Source organism: Antechinus flavipes, chromosome 1 (assembly GCF_016432865.1).
Source record: "Antechinus flavipes isolate AdamAnt ecotype Samford, QLD, Australia chromosome 1, AdamAnt_v2, whole genome shotgun sequence".
NCBI classification, from domain to species: Eukaryota; Metazoa; Chordata; class Mammalia; order Dasyuromorphia; family Dasyuridae; genus Antechinus; species Antechinus flavipes.
This window is the reverse complement of record NC_067398.1, coordinates 265,086,022-265,100,842: the sequence shown is the minus strand read 5'-3', so window position 1 is coordinate 265,100,842 and position 14,821 is coordinate 265,086,022. Positions and strand designations below refer to the sequence as shown.

Sequence of the window (14,821 nt, the reverse complement as noted above, 5' to 3'; positions counted from 1 at the left end):
CTCCTTTTTTAGGGGGATGAGGGGCTTGCCCCTTGTGAGGACCACATATCCCAGGATGCAACGCTGTAATCCTATCCTGGAGGCCAGACAGGTTCTACGCGTAGCTCTTCGGGAATTGTAGTTCATCATTGGGCAGCTTCAGAGAGGAGGCAGTAGGCTTACTCCCGCCGTCCGGCACCGGAAGTGCACTGCCTAGGAGGTGGAGTGCAAGCGGCTACGGCAGCAGTGGCGGCGGCGGCGGCTGTGGTTGCCAGGTGCCGGCGTTGCCGCCTTGAGACCCGTAATATGGCGGGGAGGAGGAGGAGGAGACGGCGGCGGAGCGGGCGGCTGTGCTCTGCAGATTTAGCCTAATCCCTTTGTCTCCTCCTGAGGTCGTGGAGAAAGAAAGAGAAAGAAAGAAAGAGAGAAAAGAGTCCGAAGGGACGCTGAGGGTTGCGGAAGAGAAGGAGGTTGGTACTTGGGGAGCTAGGGGCTTCTCGCGGCTGGGGACGAGGATGAGGCGGCGCCCGAGGTAAAGGGGCTTTAGTCTCTGATCCTGGAAGCCTCCGGGAACCCTACTCTGCGCTGCCTGACTAGATGGGGGAGGGGGAAACTGGGGTGCATTTGTAGTAGGTCGTGGGATGATGGTGAAGATGATGGTAATGATGATGGTGGTGGTGATGATGATGATGATGATGATGATGATGATGATTCAGGGTTGATGGAACTGCGGGCGTCGACCAGACCTGAGTTTAATGTTCTTTGAGGGTTGGTGGGATGGGATCAGGGGAGGATTGTAAAGCCTATGGGAAGCCTAGGGTGGGGATCCTGAACACACCTGATTAGTGGGGGAAAAAAGAACAAAAACCTACACCCATTTATTTTTGGTGTTAGGAACTGCTTGTATGTCTCCCACCGTGCTTGGGAGGGATTGATTCTTTGCTTTTTGAAGAATAATTCTCTTGCTGAACAGCCAGGACTACTGTCAGTTAACTCTTTGTAGCAAACTCACATCTTCAATTCAGCTATGTTTGCTGAGTGCCCGGTGTTGCAAAGTTCTTTAGGCCAGATGCTAGGTATTTAAAGAGAAAAATGGAAAAAAAAAAGAAAAAGTGGTTTTTTCCTCTCCGAGTCCAATTCCGACTGGGTATGTAAATAGATGAGTAAATGTATTTTAATTTGAAGAGGGAGAGATCCCTGTGGCAAATGGGTAAATTAGCCTAGTTCCACAGTCAAAACAATGGTAGCATTTCCTTAAGTAGGAATGAGGTGATGCATTAGGGACTGGGAAGTTTTCCCTACTTGAAAACTGGAATTGGAATGCTGAGATCAAAGAAATAGTAAATAGGCTAATTTGACTGCTCCTCCAACTACTGTGGAAGATAGATAAGCACTAACCAGCTTTGCAAAGAATTGGGTGTTGGTTTTTGTTGTTGTTTGTCTTTATTGTTTTTTTTTTTCCTAATCAGATATGTACAGACTCCCCACACTATGCTTCCCACAGTAAGAATCCTGAAGGTGAGTAGGATACAAATGAATCTAGAAAGGTTAAGCTGGAAACAGATTGGGAAGAGCTTCTCAAATGCCAGGCTAAATAATTTATATTTGATTCTGGACGCAATAGGGAGCCAACTGAAGATTTGAATGAGATTGATATAATTGGACTTATATTTTAGGAATATTAATTTTGCTGCTTATGTGGAAGATGAATTGGAAGAGGGAGAGACTGAAATCATGAAAACCAATTAGGTCATTGTAGTTCAGGTAAGAGGTGATGAGAGCTGATTCCTTTGAGTGGGGACAGATTGAAGGGCTATTGTGGAGCTAGTAGAACTGATAATATTTGGCAACTGATTGGATATGGGGAACAAGAGAGAGAAGAATAAAAAATGAGCTCTCTGAAGTGGTAAACTAAATGAATAGAATATATTTTATTGCTTTTTATTATTAGGTTGCCATAGTAACTGTTTGATCTTGCATAGTTGTGTCTCTTACCTTTCAGAAATATCTGCTAGAAAGGGAATATTAGATTTCCAGAGTGCTGAATTAATAATGAATGGGGTTTAAAACTTATTGGATTGCAAAGAATTTCTAGAAAAAGACTGACTATCCACTTATGTCCAAATCAGGAGCACAGAGGGGATGTGTAATTCAGTAGAGTTAGAGTTGGGGTAGCATTGTGGCTAGAGGTATCCTTTAAAACTTATTAACCCTGAATTGTGATGTGAGTAATTCAGCATCCACTTGTCTAATCATATGTAACATAGATTACTCATTTTTTAAATGGTTGACATTATGATTTAGAGGTACTAATTTGCCCATGAGAGGAGGATTGCTAATGAAATCTTTCTCTAAATTCTTTTTGTTCCTGGAATGTTCTTGAGGTTTGTTTTTTTTCTTTTTTTAATAGCTTTAAAATGGGAATTATTGATAGATGCTTTCTTCAGATAAGGCCTCTGTAAATAGAATTTGAAACGATATGTTGATGTATAGTATTGTTAGAATATTCTAGGGCATTTTGTTTCCAAGGTTCTCATGAGACAAACTTGTAAAACTTGGCAGTTAGTTGACAGAGGCAAAATGGAATGTTAAGTTTAACTTTATTGTTTTGGGAGGTACTTTATTTAATATATAGTGCACAATAAAATATACGTAAAAGTAGATGCTTTTGTGGATTGAGTTAAAACTTTTTCAGTATTCACACTAAAGCAAGACTTACTTAAATTTATTTAAATTTTCTTGCTTTTCTTCTATTGAGAGAAGTAGAATCAGGAGAACTTCAGTTCAAATCAACCCTTCGACAACATTTATTAAATATGTACTATGTGCTAGCCATTGTTCTAGGAGATAAAAATGCAAAGAATGAAACTTTATATTCTCCTGTTTATATCAGCAATATATAGTGCTTTATAGCTATGTATATATATATAGAGAGGTATATATGTATAATATATGTATTAGCTCTTGTTATCTGATATTTTAATGAAAACTTCAAAGTGTCCAGCTTTGAAATTAGTGTATATAAGTATATATATATTTTTCAATGCAGCAAAACTCATTTGAAAAAATGACAAAATTTTTTCCTCCATTTTTTATTATTTTATATTTTTTATTATTATAGTATTTTCTTTTTCCAAATACATGCAAAGACGGTTTTCAATATTCATCTTTGCAAAATCTTGTGTTCCAAATTTTTCTCCCTCTTTCCTCCTCTCCCCTCCCCAAAACAACAGCTATCCAATATGTTACACATGTGCAATTCTTTAAGCATATTTCCAAATTTTGTCACGCTGTGCAAGAAAAATCAGATTAAAAGGGGAAAACAACTAGAAAAAAAAAAAACAAGCAACAAACAACAACAAAAAGTAAAAATACTATGCTTTGATCCACGTTCAGTCTCTGTAGTTCTCTCTCTGAATGTGGATGATTCTTTCCATCACAAGTCTATTGGAATTGTCTTGAATCATCTCAGTGTTGAGCAAGTCCTTCACAGTTGATCATCATGTAATCTTGTTGTTACTGTGTATGATGTTCTTTTGGTTCTTCTCATTTTACTTAGCATCAATTCATTTAAGTCTTTCTAGGCTTTTCTGAAATCAACTTGTTCATCATTTCTTATAGAACAATAATATTACATTACATTCATATACCGTAACTTATTCAGCCATTCAATTTCCAATTCCTTGCCTGCTACAAACATGTAGCACATGTGGGTCATTTTCTCTCTTTTGTGATCTCTTTGGGATACAGACTCAATAGAGACACTTTGCTGGATCAAAGGGTATGTAGTTTTGTAGCCCTTTTGGCATAGTTCTAAATTGCTCTCCAGAATGGTTGAATCATTTCACAACTCCACCAACAATGCATTAGTGACATCATTTTTTTTTTTTTTTTTTTTTTTGGCGGAGGCAATTGGGGTTAAGTGACTCTTCCAGGGTCACACAGTTAGGACGTGTTAAGTGTCTGAAGCCAGACTTAGGTCCTCCTGACTTCAGGGCTGGTGCTGTATCTACTATGCCACCTAGCTGCCCCTGACATCAAATTTTTATACCATTTGAAGTACTCTTGGGAAATTTTTCAGAGTCAAACTCACGTTAAAATTTAGGCTGACAGAAGAACTCTTATAACTAAACATGAGGGAGAAATTTGGGTAAGAGAAAAACTAAATCATATTTTCCCGCTAACTTTATTTTAATATCAGGAATTCTTTGTTTTTATTTCTGGCTGACCACTTTAGCTTTAAATAATTAGCTGTGTGTCCTCTGGAAAAATCACTTCCTCTTTTTAGACCTCAGTTTCTTCACTTGCAAAATGAGAGACTTTCTAGATAATCTCCAATATTTCTTTCAGTTATAAAATTCCATTGAATTTTAAAGTTTCTCTGGTCTGGAGTTTCTTTGTTAAATAGTAACTTGTAAATCAATACTTAAAGAAACATGGTTTTCTCTAAATTCATTGATATCAGCTTCTCTGCCTATTATTTTTTATTAGGAGGGGAAGTTTTATTGGCATGGTTAGATATAGTTTTTCTTTTGTCTTATGCCCTATTTATGAAAAACTAGTATTATAAACTAAATCTAAACTTATTAACTGGGTAATAGAGAGTCTTAAAACATCTGGAGAAATTGAGGAAAGGCTTCCATCATGTTGGACGAACTCAAAGGAGTGAGATTTGTACATTGATGTGGTACAATTTTTATCATTAGAAGGATCATGAAAATTTATGAATTTACAGATCTTTTTTCATATTTGAGAGGTCTGATTATGAGGGTATCGAGAGAGATTTTTGCCCATTTAATGATAAATTCCTTTTGTACTTAAAATTACTTTACTTTTTAAAAATTCAATTTCATAAAAATATCCATAAACTTGTCAGTTACATAAAGTGTAGCATACCTGTATAGTATGTTGGTGTCTTCATCTATCTGAATTAAGTGTCAAAATGATGTATTTAATTGTCTGAACAATTTTAGTAGCAAGCATTTTAAGTTAAGAAATATTTATAATACATTAAACCATTTCCCAAATACTTTATATTACATTTTCAAATGTGTTTAGCTTTTCTTTTAGAAACTATTAATATTATTTTTATTCTTGCAGCTTAATTGTGTGATGATGGAGGAATATGAGAAGTTTTGTGAGAAAAGCCTTGTCAGAATACAAGGAGAGCTACTATCTCGAGAAACTTTTCCATCTAGTCAACCTGAGAACATTTCATTCATTCGTTTTCATGGAGTTGCTTTGCTTTCTCCATTGGTAAAGTTTCTTTATTTCCTATTGATAGCTAGGTTATATTTTTTCCATTTAAATAAATGTTTGTTGGTAACATTAATATTTTAGATAAAGAAAGTCAATTGACTAGTTCCTATTAGTCCCACCCTTTCATACTAACCAGGAACAGTGAAAACAGTTTTTAACATATTAATTCATTCTGTACTAGCAATTTGACATTGAACTTAGATGCATGGCTTTGGAATCAGGAAAATCTGGGTTCGTTTTCTGTCTCTGACACATGCTAGCTTCATCAGGATTCAATCAGAAAGCACTTACTAAACTTTTAAGCTTTTATTTTGTTCTAACTACTGAACTTAATCCTGAAGATATGAAGAAAGGCAAAAATATGGTCCCTGCCAAAGAAGCTTGAATTCTAATGGAGGAGAGAACATATAAGAAAATATATATGATACATGGCTACCTAGATAATATTTCCAGAAGGAAGCTACCAATTTTAGGTGCTGAATGGGATCAAGAATGCTTTCTTTATTTAATAAGGTGGCAATGGAGCTGAGTCTTGAAGGAAGCCAAGAGGTGCTGCTGACTGGGAAAAGGCACAGGGACTGGGGACCAAGGGTCATGTGGGAGGAATAACAAAAAAGCCAGTACTGCTGGATTGGAGAGTACATGAAGTGGGGTAAGAATAAAAACCCTATGAAGTTAGGAAGGAGCTAGGTTGTGAAGGACTTTTAAAAGCCAGAGAATCTGATAGTTGATTCTGAGGTAATAGGGATTTAGTAGGTTCTGTTAAGTGGGAACGACACAGTCTTGTGCTTTAGTGATATCACTTTTGCAATCCAGATTAAGGATGGATGAGTGGAGAGACTTGGCAAAAAGACCTACCATCAGTAGTACAAAGTAATAGTACAGATGTGAGTTGAGGGCCTGGATCAAGGTGGTGGTCATGTGAGTGTAGAGAAAAGGAAATATACAAGAGATCTTGAAATGAATAGGACTTGACAACAGATAAGGATATATGTAATGAGTGTGAGGGAGGAGTTAAAGATAATACTTATTTTACAAGCCTGGTAGCCTTAACAGTAATAGAGAGGGTTCTATTTTTAGATGTACAAGTTAGTGATGTCTACAGAACATACAATTTGACATTTCCAAAAGATAGTTGGTTGGAGCTTAGAGAAATTTGGAATGGATAAAAGATCTGGGAATTTAGGGTAAGAAATGTGATCATATACACAGTAAAAGAATTTGCCTTTACAAGGAAGAGAATCTCTTCATATGAGATTGGTAAAGAAGGAAAGATATTTGAGTGATAAAAATTGGCCTCAGTTTTTTCAAATTAGCATGAGGCAAGATTGGAACAGTTAGATTTTAGAGTAAATAGATTGCAGAGCTTATAGTCAGGGAAACCTGAGTTCAGATTTGGTCTCAGGCACTCAATGTGCAACCCTGAACTAGTCACTTTATCTAATTTGCCTCAGTTTACTCATCTTTAAAATAAAGTGTAAAAGGAAATAGCAAACCACTCTGGTATCTTTTCCAAAGAAATCTCAAAAGGGGTAACAAAAAGTGGGATATAGCTGAAAATGGTTAAAGAACAACAAATGAAGCAGAATTCTCAAGGGCAAGGCATGTAATGAGATTCTTGAAAAGGGATGAAAATTTTGGAGTAGGCTTTGTGGGGAATGGGTAGAGAGTTGTGCTTCAATTAATTAAAAAAGTATATAAGCATTGCCTTCCCACATTGAGGTTCCCACTTGAAATCATGTAACATAAATTTTCGATGTGTACCATCAATACAGTTTTGTTAATCTCTCCATCTCAGTTCAGTAACACAGGAATAGAACAATAGTGGCAAGTGGGTTGGAGTAACCCAAGGTTGGGATTTGACAGAGTGATTGGCACAAAGGAGGTTGGAGCAAGGGATTTGTGGGCCAAAGAGTTTGGGAATTTTAGGAACTTTAGTTTTTAACTTAATTACAAATCGCTTGCTTTCTAGAATAGTTGGATTAATTTACAATTCTATAAAAGATGTGCCTTTCTTTCTATTTCTCTTCTAGCATTGACTTAACATCTGTTGTCATTTTTGCTAATTTCTTGAGTGTTTTAGTTCAGCTTTGTAGTTGTTTTAAAGATTTATAGTTTTTAATTTTATTTCAGATCTTATATCTTTTTATTGAAGTCTACAAAGATAAAGAGCTAGAAATATACTTTTTCTTGGAATGATGACAAATAGGATTTTTTATCTTTTTTTTTTTTTTAAACCAGGATTACTTGTTTATTTTTAAGACAAAAATAAGTAAAATATTAAATTGAGGGAAGAAAAACTGATGGATTTAACTGATACTTAACTGAGAACAATAACTTATTGCCATTTCAGTGATGAGAAAATGACTAATTTTTGATTCATTTAAGAGAGTTTGATAATAGTGAAAAAGTTTTTACAAATTTATTTAGTCACTTAGCCATTGATTTTGTTATTGACTAGTTTTAAAGTTTCTTATTGATTGTAAAGTGTTTTTTCTATTAGAAAAATAATTTGCTAAATAATTTGTTATGTATTTCATAGCTCAGTGTTGAAAGAAGAAAAGAAATGCAGCAAGAGAAGCAAAAAGCACTTGATATAGAAGCACGAAAACAGATTAGTAGGAAGAAAGCCTTACTGAATCGGGTCCAGGAGATTCTGGAAAATGTTCAGGTGTGTTTGGCCTTACTAATTTTGATAAAAGAAATTAATTTCCCAAGATATTTATTTATAATACTTAGGCTGTTAATGATCCACTATGTTTATACCATTATGTTTGAGAAGTCACAGTTTGGGTTTTTTTTTTTTTTTAATGTCTACACAAAAAATGTGGTTGTTTCTAAGTAATGATTGATGACTAGTACTTAGATCAGTGGATGTTCAGACAAGGGGCCTACACATGAATATAATAGCTATTGTTTGGGTCTTGTTACTATTTAAAACACTCAGTTGTTAGTTACAAATATCTGATTTTATTTATTGAAGTTTGCTTTTGTATTTATTACTTGACCTCAATTTCATTTTCTGATAAGATAAATGATCTACAAAAATTAATTTTAGGTAAAATTATGCTCTTGAGTATTTTCATGGACAATTCATTAACATAAATGAAATAAAAGGTAGAATTATCTAGATGTAGTTGAGGACCATTTTATTTGCTTTGTTTTCCGTTTGACATAACATTAAAACTTTTATTTAAAATTCGAATGGAATTGAATTTCTTTTCAAAGACCATGTAAACAAATACTAAAAATGAAATATGGGCTCCCACGTTGAAAAAAATAAACCCAGCAGCTGCCAGCATATTCAGTGTCATAATGCTGTTGATTACGTATTTTGTTGTTTTCTTAATCCCCTGGGTTAGTGGTTGGTCCTGTGTAATTGCATACTCTAGTTTGATGTTGTTATCATGTTTTAAGACCTTACTGGGTAACTGCTAAACTCATTGATGTTTATCTAAGCTAAATTTCATAATACTAGTAATCAATCTAGTCAATGCATATCATAAATTCTAAAACTATATATATCAATTGTCATGTAGGCTATATAGTTAATATTTTAAACAAGTAAAAAGAAAATGGAGTTTGTTATTTTCAAAAGATTACCAAAATAAATTCATGATAAAAATAGGATTATTAGTTAGAGAATGATTTCTTTTAAAAGAATCTTTGAAATATTGGCACTGCAGATTATTTTTGTGAGTTATGCATGTCTAGATATTTTATAGAAAATGCATAATTGAAAAATTATCTACTATAATCAGAACTTTGTGTCAGTTTTAATAATATATTTGGAATTAAAATTATTGGCTGGAACAAAATCATTTCCCTTCTTTGGGTGTCAGTTTCCTCATTAATAAAATGTGGGAGGAGTGGTATGAAATTAAACAATATTATATCCCTTCTAGTTCTGTGTGCTAAACATGGATATAGTTATTTTTCTTTCTATGTATAGAAACAAGGTGGTATTGTTGTACTGTTTATTACTTATTGCCTGGAAACCATTATGTCTGGGGACTTGTAAGGTAAGAGGGGAGTATGTGTTGTCCTATTTTAGACATTCTGCTGTTAGGAGACATGAATGGCAGCATCCTTTTTATAGTCAGACTTGTTAGTATCAGAAAACATTTTAATTCTAACTGTTTTCCAATTATTTATCTGCATTTTCTTTTTCTGGAGGAAAATATTTAGTACTCAAGATGTTATTTTAATATGCTCTGTGAAAGTTTTCTTGCATTTATATTTTACTCATCTTTATTATAGTTTACTATTTATTTGCATTTAATCTCTACATATCTCCTTGTCAACAAACACCTTCTTTAGCATGAGGATCTGTGAACTTATTTTTTTAATATTATATATTATGTATTTAATAACATTTTAAAATATTATGCATTTAAAAGCTTATTTTGAGAAGGGTCATAAGATTCATTAGAATACCAAATGGATGTATGACACAAAAAAGTTTAAGAATCTTAACTTTAGTACTCGTTTTTAAATGCTCCTAATTCTTGTTTAGCATAGTTTGCATTTGAAGCAGGTTGTGGTCCCTTTAAGAAACTGTATTTCCTATTGATTTGTGATTCCCAGCCCCTCCTAGCTGAGGCATATCCTCCCCAACCAGTTATCTTTCCAGGATGCCAGGAGCCTTTGATTCAATTACAAATCCTGGTCAAAAAGCATCCCTTTGAATTCCAATAGGAGATCCAGGTTGTCCCAGCTCCGACTGGGTCTCACTTGCTTGGGCTGCCCCAACCCCCACCAGGGAATTCATTGTCCCAGCCCCCCACTAAAACACTGAATATAAAAGAGCCAAACTAAAATCCTCTCTTTGCAGAGGTTCCAAACTTGCCAACCATGCCATGCTTGCTATGCCAAGGAGCCTCTGTCCACTGGAATATTCTTTTCCAATGCTACCCTCTCTTTACCCTCACCTATTTCCCTAACCAGATTTTATGCCTCTCTGACAGGATTTCTAATTTTCCCTTTAATAAGCTTCTTTTATCAATCTTGGTTTTCGGGTCTGTAAATTCCTTTACAGAGAACCTCTGCACCTCCAGAAAGGAGATCCCAAAACTCCCTACCCTTGTGCTGAATTCCAAGGGGTTGCAGAGGAGCCAAACCTCTCTATTTGGTTCCCTGAACCTCGAACCTACCCCTAGACCTTATCATTTAACTCCCTGACCACCAGAAACCCAAATCTCATATTGATTCCCTAAATCTAGGCCTTATCACCTTCAGTAAATTTGTCCTTAAACGATTGTTAATAGGATGTTATTAAACTTTGAATAAGTATCTATCAAGCCTGATTAATTAATTAATGATATGATAATGATAATTGATATAATTGATAATGATATGATAACATTAAATAATGATAATAGCAACAGCAAACATTTATATAGTGCTTTTAAAATATTGACTCATTTGATCCCCATAACAACCCTGGAAGATCAGGTCGGTCTGTTATTACCCTCATTTTATAGATTAAAAAACTCAAGATAGGCAGTTTAAGTGATTTCCTTAGGGTCGCCTAAGGTGAGTTTGTGTGTCAAGATTTAAACTCAGGTTTTCCTGACTAGTTCTAACAATCTCTGTGCATTATATTACTTCAATTTTGTATTGTTTCAATCATAATTTATGGTTGTAGTCAGATTTGTTGTGCTTTCAACTACTTTCAACATGAAGTTACTTTGCATATGAGTTATTTACAGAGTTTCACTTTCATATAACTAATAGGTTATGTTACGCTTTGGTAACTCAATATGATAGTGATCATGAGTAGAAATATTAGTGTGATAACATAGGCATCACAAAATGGAAACAATTCTCTTGAAATTAGTAAGTAGCACATTTACCTTTAATAACACTGATCTTTTTCCTCATACATACCTATTTAATGTAAGTAGACTTAGACAAGACTTCTTATTTGTTCTTTACACAATCTAGCTTGATAGATTCTCTTATTATAGAGGTTTAAGATCCATATACTTCGGGTGTTCTGTGTCTTTCTTCCCAACTGGGTGTATTCCTCAACATTCTATCCTAGACTCCTCTCCCATACTTTCTCTCCCTTAAAAATCTCATCAGTGGGGCAGCTAGATGGTATAAGAGTGCTGGCTTTGAAGTCAGGAGGAACTAAGTTCAAATCTGGCCTCAGACACATAATGCTTCCTAGCTGTGTGACTCTGGGCAAGTCATTTAATGTTAGTTGCATCAGCAAAAAAACAAAACAAAACCTTATCAACTCACATGAATTTGACTGTCATCTCTGTACATACAGCTCAAGTATCTTCTCTGAGCTTTAGTTCTACATCACAAATGCTTGTTGGCTATTTTAAACAGTCATTTTAACAAACCTTTTTAAAAATTGGACTCATTATCTTTCCCTCCAAACCTTCCCTTCTTCCATACTTTCTTTTTCTGTAAAAGGCACCAGCCATCCTTTGAGTTTTCCAAATCTATATCCTTGGCATTATCCTCGACTTCTCACTCCTTTATCCCATGCAATCATTTGTCAAATCTTGTCATTTCTTCCTTGACAACATTTATCACATCTTACCTCTTCCCTCCGTTCACTTAACTACCACCTTAGTAAATTATTGTAATCTCCTTAGAAGTTTCCTGCCTCAAGTCTTTCCCTACTACAGTCCATTTTACATACATTTGTCAAAGTAATTTTTTTTAATCCCAGATATGACAGCATGGTTTTCCTACTCATGAAATATTTAATGGTTCCTTATTGCCTCTAGGATCAAACATAAACTCCACTGTTTAGCTTTAAAAACCCTTCACAACTTAGCCCTTATTTAGCTTTCTGTCTTCATTCCACATTCTTCCTTCCACATACTGCCATCCAGCCAAACTAGCATTTCTTTTCCTTTCCCATGACACTCCATTTCCTACATGTCTGAAATGTACTCCCTTCTTATCTCTACTTCTTTGAGTTCCTCTCTTCTTTGAGGTACTGCTTAAGTTCTATCTTTTGCATAAAGCCTTTTGTTATTCACTCAGTTATTGGTGCTCTCCCTCTTAAACTTTCTTCTACTTAATCACATTATGTTTAAGCAGTATATATATATTTTTACATGCACTTTTAAAATTTCTCTCATTATAACTTAAGCTTCTTTGGAGTAGAGATTGTTTCGTTCTTTTTATTTATGACCCCAGTGTCTAGTACTATGCCTGTCATATGTAGATACTTAAGAAATACATGCTGGCCTATTTCAATTGGATAATGTTTATAAACTTGAATGGCATTATTCTGCAAGTAGATTAATTAGTTTCCAAAATTTTCTTTGCAGATCAGAAAAGCACCAAATATAAATGATTTTGATCAATGGGAACCTGAGGCAGTTTACCTCAATTCAGAAGTCAGAGACGTGAATGTTCCCACTATACTTCCAAAGGATAGTTTGCCAAGTCTTACTGAAGAGTCTGCCTCAACAAAAGTTGAAGAGACTATTGAAATTTTGCCTTCTAATACCACTGCCCAAGTAAAACTGAATGGGACAGATTCAGATAAAGATATAGGAGCATGCATTTCTATCAAACAAAGGGACAGTCCTAATCCTAACCAATTGGGAAATGAAACTTCTCCAGACACATCTTCAGATACCTCACAGGATACTCTGATCATAGATGAGAACCCCAGAAGGGAAGGAGAATTGGAGCCCACCTTGGTTGAGGAAGTCACCTCAGATCCTTATATGATGAGCCTTCAGAATCTTATGAAGAAGTCAAAAGAATACATAGAACGAGAACAAACTCGACGCAGCATGAGAAATAACTCAAAGAAGAGCTTCACTGAGAGCCACTCAGACAAAGAGAGTGATGCTATTAAGATGAATGACTCTGAGAAAGAGAATGCAGGATTTATAAACAAAAATAGTAGTTCAGTTTCACTTGATAAACCGAGCCTTAATAAATCAAACATTCTTCTCCAAAGTGCTACTACTCAGATGAGCAGCATGAATGCTTTAGCAAGCTTCTCCAAAGGGGATATACCTGTGCGAGTGGGTACTCCGACTCTTTTGGATTCGGATGAAGATGAAGATTTTAAAGTCACTTCAACCTTTGATCCTGAAAGCAGTGTGGTCAAAAGTTTTACAGGTTCCTATGCCAAGTTACCTAGTCCAGAGCCAAGTGTGAGTCCTAAAATGCATCGAAGACGACCTAAGTCTTCCTCAACAGGTCACATACTTATAAATAACCCAGTAAATGCATATGAATTGAGTCCCAAAGAAAAAGGAAGGGCCATGGAATTAATCATACAAGATGTCAATGTAAAAATAAATATACCTGAGTCTGTGCCAAAATTTCCTATTGATTTAACTGAAGTTTGTTCTAGCAAAGTTCATATTGACAGCAAAAATGCTTCTGGAACTGGAGGTGAAGAATCAATCTTAGGTAAATCTAATGAGCTTTGTCAACATTCAGTCAACCAATTAGAAAACAAAGTCATGCATGTAACTGCTACAATGGAGGGTCAAATAGCCTCTGATGGGAGAGAGCCATACAAAACAGACAATAATTGTACCATAGTTCCAAAATTGCATGAGCCATATGCAATTAGTCAGTGCATAGTAAGTCAAAAGTGTGGAATAATGAATGTAATTAAGTCAACTAGTGTGTTAGAAAAAAACTGCAATTCACAAGTGGAATTGAATAAATCTTATGATGTACAAAATCCATCTCCACTACTGATGCAATGCCAGAATAAAAGACAGCAGATGGATACACCAAATGGGTCCTGTGGAAATGAACAACTTGTGGAAAACAGTTTTGAGAAGGTGAAACGGAGACTTGATTTGGATGTTGATGCTTTTCAAAAAGAAAACAGCCCTTATATCCTAACAACTGGAACAGTTGAACAGGAGAGACGATGGATACAGGAAAAAAGATTTCCCAAGGGACCTGTCTACATTAACAAGAATGAGATGTTAGAAATTAGCTCCAGAGGTAAGGCTATCCTAGAGTTTTCATGTTGGTGCTAACCACCTACCAAATAGTAATTTTATCATAGATATCTTTGGTTTAAGTTTTGAAGGAAACAATTGTTTTAATTTGTGCATTGTGATGTATAGGATTGAAATGCTGGCAAGACAGTCTATAATTAGCAATATTATAATTGAATTAGTTTTTCTTTATTCATATGAACTTTCTTATTTAGAGTATGAAACTTTAGATGTCCATTTGAATGCCATGCCATGTCAATATTGTAATGGTATCAGAGATGAAATACTCCTAATGACAAAATAAAAAACTTTTACATAGATCACCTCTTTCTGATTTGAATCTGGCACATTGGTATATGATCTTCTGTTTGGGCTGTAATTGCTCTCTCTTTTCTATGAGTTTCATTGCTAGATTTGCAAGGCTTTGTCTCCGTTAGTAAAGATTTTGACATCAAATTGTTAGAGAAATTATAAATAGGAATGTGTAGAATACATGTAGAAATATCTTGTGAAGTGTTTTCTGTTTATAATTATTATTCCCCCTAATCCTGTCTTATATTATGAAAACTCTTATGTTCATGTCTCTTCATTTTATTCAGTTTTATATTTTGAATTATACTCTATCAAAG

At 35.0% G+C, this 14,821-nt stretch overlaps 1 protein-coding gene across 6 annotated transcripts in view; it reads left to right on the top strand.

The window, feature by feature from the left end:
- Positions 1 to 147: 147 nt before the first annotated feature.
- The window catches only part of CCP110 (centriolar coiled-coil protein 110), a 29,387-nt gene continuing 14,713 nt past the window's right edge, over positions 148 to 14,821 (top strand). The window contains exons 1-6 of one of the 6 annotated variants that reach the window (XM_052001717.1): positions 148 to 449; positions 1,449 to 1,497; positions 1,656 to 1,743; positions 5,080 to 5,235; positions 7,781 to 7,909; positions 12,540 to 14,196. In XM_052001717.1, the coding sequence (XP_051857677.1) occupies positions 5,092 to 5,235; positions 7,781 to 7,909; positions 12,540 to 14,196 (1,930 nt within the window). In that variant the 5' untranslated portion in view covers positions 148 to 449; positions 1,449 to 1,497; positions 1,656 to 1,743; positions 5,080 to 5,091. The remainder of the gene's footprint in view (positions 450 to 1,448; positions 1,498 to 1,655; positions 1,744 to 5,079; positions 5,236 to 7,780; positions 7,910 to 12,539; positions 14,197 to 14,821) is intronic. The other 5 variants (XM_052001710.1, XM_052001695.1, XM_052001727.1 and 2 more) reach the window with 5 other exon arrangements.